This window comes from Mytilus edulis, chromosome 11 (genome assembly GCF_963676685.1).
Source record: "Mytilus edulis chromosome 11, xbMytEdul2.2, whole genome shotgun sequence".
NCBI classification, from domain to species: domain Eukaryota; kingdom Metazoa; phylum Mollusca; class Bivalvia; order Mytilida; family Mytilidae; genus Mytilus; species Mytilus edulis.
In genome coordinates, this window is record NC_092354.1 from 62310124 (window position 1) to 62316471 (window position 6348).

The following is a 6348-nucleotide window of genomic DNA, read 5'->3' on the forward strand; positions in this document are numbered from 1 at the left end:
AAAATCTACTTAAATTGTGTTCAAAACAATAAAATCATGTCAATGCGATGGAAGATGTTCAATAAAATGAAGAAATATGGCATATTTATAAATAATATGAAAAAGTTTGAGTATAAGAAAACCACATTCCTTATGTATAATTTTTTACATAAAAAATGTATAAAACTCTTAACAAACAATCACAATGTTGAAGTATCTTTACTCGTATATTTTCACACACAGAGGTATTCGAAAATGACTAATGACAAATAATGGTACACGAATTAAAATAAAAAGAAGAAACATTTGTAAAAATTGCTGACACAGTTTTAGTTATCTTTTCTGTAACTTTCATTATACTTTATGAAAAAAAATAATACTGTACAAATGTTACTTATGACAAAGAAAGGGTCATAATTATTTTTTAAAATGTAGAAATAATTGAACTATTTATTAACACAAAATAAAACCAATTAAGTATCTTTATCCGTATATTATTCACATTTCATAACAACAAGAAAACTTCTAAATTCATTTGAAATAACCAATTGCAAATAATGATACACTTATGTTAAAAACAAAGAAGACATGTTTGCAATAACTCGTATATGTTATTTGCATTGAAAACAAAGATGTTCTCATCTATTTGCATTTGAAATATTGGTCCGTATAAATAATAAAGTGACTGATCGATTGCTGACGGTTGTCACGCTAACTGTCAAATAGAATCTGTCAGATAAGTCAAATACGCATTATTGTATTGGTCACCGAGATGATCATTTAAGAACTAGTCAAGAACTTGTCATGGATCAATCACCAATCAGTTTTACGACAAACAGTAACTCTGAACGTTGGAAGTAATGTAGCTAAACATCTGACTTGTATGACAGTTATTTATGAATACGTTATATTGACAAACTTACATGAGCAAATATGAATAAGAAGAGTTGATATATTATCCAATGAGACAACTCGCCATCCAGGTCACAATGTATAAGAAAGTTTACAATTATAGGTCAAAAGTCGGTCTTCAACACGGAGTCTTGGCTTACATCGAACAGCAAGCTATAAAGGGCCCCAACATTACTACTTTAAACAATTAAGAACAGGAAAACAAACGGTCTTTTCCTTCTAAACAATTTGGAAACGAGATAACACCTATGAATTACACCTAACAAATGCATCCACTGAACAACAGGTTCCTGAGGTAGGGCAGGAGCAGAAAAATACAGCGGGTTTCAACGTTTTTACAGGCGCCATCCGTCAACCTAATCTGAGACAGAAATGTAACATTACAAGAAATTTTTTTTTAAATTTTCCTGCCATTATTTTGCCACTAATTAAGAAAAGAAGGAAGTATCAAAGGTCTGTCACCAGCATCAAGTTTTGAATCAAGACAAAACACATGTAAATGACTCATACTTATTAACATATTTAATATCCGGTGATGAAATATAAATATGTGAAAATGTGTAATACAAAATAAAAAACCCAATACCACGCACTATTAAACTAAGTGTAATTTTTATTACGATGTTTCAAAGAGCATAAATGAATTATTTCCTTGTTGAACCTATTTATAATGATGAAATTGTATTATAATATTACAAATCTACATATTGATGCCAATAAGTTTAAATTCAACAAGGAATATTTAAATCTAAACTACAATAGCAGTAAAAAGATCGAAAAGATTCAACCGCCGTCATTTATAAGGTAAATTCGTCGTATCTGTTCACATGTTATACCAGACGCTTCTCTAAATATGCAATAAATTGACCTATTTGAACTGAGTTTTCCGAATAGTTTGGAACCTTATATTTAACAAGGTATGTACACTTTAAATTTATTTTTGGTTCTGCGAACGTTATTTCTCACAAAATTTCAACTAGCAGTTTCAAATCTTAATTACTACAATGTAAGTCGACCAAATGATTATTTGAAGAGACCAATTATTAGAAGGTATTCGTATGAGAAATAGAATTCAAAAAGTTATAACAGGGATCGGAAAAAAATAAACTGACATAAGGCCAATTTCTTCTAAGCAATACAAAAAAGAGTTTTATCATTATGTGAAACATACAATTGATACAATTCTGCCAACTACGTCCAGTTAATAGGTACAACAAAAATACCACATTTCACAAAGTAAAATTAAAAAGGTTGTCTATGGACACTACAAAAAAAATCAAACCTCATCTCTAACGGAATACGTTCAAAACAATATTCCTAACTCGGTACAGAGCAACAATAACATATATGATAGCTTATTATGACAACAATTCTGACCCAGAAGCCAAAACTGTGACAACGTGTAACACAAACATACAATACAACTAACTAAAACATTAAAAAATTATTCAAATAAATCCAACAAGGACGCTAACAAAAACGATTGTGTAGTTGATAGTTTATGGAGAAGGACGCCGAATAATATGTTTTGTAGTAGATGGAACAAACTGTATATGATGTTAACTTTCTCGATGAAGTAAGTATTTAGTTAAATAAAATATAAGGGCACAGTATGAAAATAACACTAAAAAGCCTTTTCGTCCGCACATCACCGCAGTACCCAAAAGAAACACAATAGCACGAAGACAAATTTAGGAACACTGTAAAGTAAACGTATTTGATATATTTTGATATTTATGCTGTGTTATCTATTATCACAGTATTAGAAGTGTATTTTTTTTACAGTAATAAAATTTCTCTTTTATAGAAATATTCCTAAATTCGATGAAATATCTTTTTTTTTTTTTATTAAACACGCTTCTAAGTTTCCATGAAGTCTGTTTTGCCACACAACCAGGTTCAACCCGCTATTTTTTTCTTTAAAAATGTCCTGTACTAAGTCAGGAATATGGCCATTGTTATATTATAGTTCGTTTCTGTGTGTGTTACATTTTAACGTTGCGTCGTATGTTTTCTCTTAATTTTGAGTGTAAATTCACATTGCGACACAGACGTGTCACGGTACTTGTCTATCCCAAATTCATGTATTTGGTTTTGATGTTATATTTGTTTTTCTCGTGGGATTTTGTCTGATGCTTGGTCCGTTTCTGTGTGTGTTACATTGTAGTTTTGTGTCGTTGTTGTCCTCTTATATTTAATGCGTTTCCCTCAGTTTTAGTTTGTTACCCCGATTTTGTTTATTGTCCATGTGTTTGAACAGCGGTATACTAATGTTGCCTTTATTGGTTATGTTGTGCTCTGATGCGCGTTTAATTGATGTTTACCAGAAGTTATATTTTTTCATCTGTAAGCGTCTAAATCTTTTAATCTTGTGAAATGACATTTATCATTTGTCTCTCTTTATTATAGGTTATTCTTAAAATGAGAATATACATTATATCTGTGCTAACGTTTGGTTTCCTATATATGACCAAAAGTCATGTAGAGCAGAAGGAATGCCACAAGAATTGTAAATGTAAAATTATGCCTTCAAAGAAATACCAAGCTATCTGTACTGGACGAGATTTGCATTATATTCCACAATTTCCAGACGCTATAACTTCTGTAATAATGAGCGGAACAAATTTGACGCATATCGGTGAAAATGGATTCCAGAATTTGACTGGCATTAAATTGAAAGATTTAAAATTAAATAACAATCTACTTTCATTCATTCATGAATATGCGTTTGTAAATTTGACATTTCTGGGTAGTTTGCGTATTTTTCAAGAAACACTTTTAGATGTTAATGTAATAAAGGTGTCCGTTGGGAAAATGAAAACAACAAATCTCCGATCTTTACATTTCCAATATAATAACTGGCTTGTTCTACCAATCGACATGTTTTCAAGTTTTTCATACAGTCAAATACGATATGTTCAAATTGGAGGTAACAGTTTTTCGAAACTAAATTTTACGACATTTTCACCGTTAACAAAATTGGAAAAGCTGTTTTTGAGTGAAAATGAAATTGAACAAATTGATTTAAAAGGCATTCCAAAGAATCTAATAGACTTTCGTTTGAATGAAAATCTTCTCCCAAAAGTTCCCGAATGGTGTAGGACGGATAACCGTGATGTCAGTTTAGTACGAAAATTAGAAGTTTTAGATTTAAGCGATAATAATATTGGAGATATAAGAATAAAAGCTTTTCAATGTTTGCCAAATTTGAACAAGCTTTTACTCAATAGAATACCAATGAGGAGAATTCGGTCAAATATTTTCGCATCCCTCCCAGTTTTGTATTCTCTACAACTGTCGAAGATAGGATTTCCTTTGCGAAAAATAGACGATTATGCGTTCAATAGTTCATCTCTTTCACGTCTGCTTATGGATGTTGCAAATTTCCACTTTGATAGAGAGGAGTTTAATCCACAGACTATTTTTTCCTTGTCACCAAATCTAAGTTTTCTAAACTTAGACCATAATTTTTTGCCTAAAAACGAAACAAAGATGCAACACATATTTTTACCTTTAGTAAGGCTAAAACATTTAAAAATGTCCTCAGCCAATCTTTATATTCTTCCGAAAAATGTGTTTCCGTATTTAAGATCACTCGAAATATTGACCCTAAGTTCAAACAGATTGAGCAATTGGAATGACGGAAGTAAAATATTTCGGAATATGACGTCTCTTAGATACCTCAACTTGAAAGATAATTTCATTAAAATTATAAATAAAAGATCTTTCCCTGCAGACGTACTCAATTCGTTAGAAGTTCTGGATTTGAGCCATAATTATTTTGTATGCACTTGTGATCAACTATGGTTTACAGAATGGATTAAAACAACCAAAGTAAAGCTTTTTAGTTATCCAACGCTCTATAATTGTAGGGCACCACCCTCGCTTGATGGAACCTTATTTCAAAAGTATGTAAATTCGTCTAAGGAGTGTCCCCCATGGAATCCTATTTATACAACGGTGATCATCTTGTTATTGTCAGCAACGGTATTAGCTTTTATATTTGCGATTGTAATGAAGTGTCAAACAAACATTAGAAACTATGTATACCTATGGAGAATCAATTACAAAAGACGAAGAGGTTATCTGCCCTTGCAGGAGGCAGATGATTTCGAATATCATGCATTTGTTGTATATTGTGATGCAGATCGCCATTGGGTTCACCAAAAATTTCTAAAGAAACTAGAACAAGATGAAGGAATGAAACTTTGCATTCATCATAGAGATTTCGAAATCGGGGAATCAATTACTGCAAACATCAATAACTATCTAGAGAAATCATGGAAAGTGGTTGTTATTTTATCAAATGATTTTGCAAAAAGTGAATGGTGTCAATGGGAGGTTGATGTCGTTCAAGAGCGGAGGCGCAGACAGGGAAGGGATGTATTTTTATTGATTATGCTCAAAAATATTGACTCTAAACATATGACGAACCAACTCAGAGCCCTTCTAGACAGTGCATCAAGTCTGAAATATCCTATTGGCGTAGGTGAAGAACTGTTCTGGACGGCAGCAGTAGAAACACTGAGAAAGCCATTGGGGCATCCCCCGACAGCACTGTTATGATAACTGTAAAAATTGTAACAACCGTGTAACACTTTGATTTTTTAATTTGAGAATTTAGGAAAAAATTACTACTATGAAGGTAATTCGATTAACGATCAAATTCAAATGCAATGTGTATTTGTGTTCCTGGTAATGCAGATTTCTACATGAAATAATAGTCATTGAATTGTTAGATAAAAACATGTCTAATTAAAAATATACCTGGTTTTCAACCATGTATCTTGAAAAAAAACTATTGTTGCTACATGTAATTCTATGCCAATTTGTCTTTGGTGGAGCGTTGTCTCATTTGCAATATCCTACAATGTCCTTTTTTAAATATTTATTAAAGCATTCAAAGATTATTCTATTGATTTTTAAACTCGTCTTCATTATGCATACAAAATTTACCGTCGGACATTAAGCATGCCAAAATCAATCAAATCATGTGTTTGATCAAGTTTCCTGTAAGTATGAAATACATAAAAAATAAAATTGAGAATGAAAATGGTTAATGTGTCAAAGAGACAACAACCCGACCAAACAGCAGAAACAGTACAAGGCCACAATACAGAGAGGAAATCAATGATAAATCGAATGCATACAGTAAACCATATGTGTCTTGGGATAGCTTTTTTTATAACGTAATGAGGTTGCTGTCTCATATATCTGACAAATGTCTGACCGTTGAAAAAGGTGGAAGATATAAATGTGACATTTAAGACTCCAACCGAATGTAAACCGAAGGTAACCTGACAATGAAATCCCCCCCTCTTCCAATTAAAAAAAAAAAAAAGAAAAAAAAAAGATGAAAACACGAAAAAGTCAACAATACACTACAAAAAACTACAGACTGACCAACATGAGATATACCAAAAAACCAGTGGCGAACTCAGGATCTCGGGAAGGTAA

General features: G+C 31.8%; 1 protein-coding gene across 1 annotated transcript; it reads left to right on the forward strand.

Moving 5' to 3' along the window:
* The first annotated feature begins 1500 nt into the window (after positions 1-1500).
* Positions 1501-5801, forward strand: LOC139496036 (toll-like receptor 3). The gene is made up of 2 exons (XM_071284464.1): positions 1501-1808; positions 3301-5801. The coding sequence occupies exon 2, from the start codon at positions 3313-3315 to the stop codon at positions 5455-5457; it is 2145 nt and encodes a 714-aa protein (XP_071140565.1). The 5' UTR covers positions 1501-1808; positions 3301-3312; the 3' UTR covers positions 5458-5801.
* The last annotated feature ends 547 nt before the right edge of the window (positions 5802-6348 follow it).

What these genes read in the sequence shown, in the direction of transcription:
- LOC139496036 (XM_071284464.1), top strand. Translation starts at nt 3,313, where the DNA reads ATGAGAATATACATTATATCTGTGCTAACGTTTGGTTTCCTATATATG.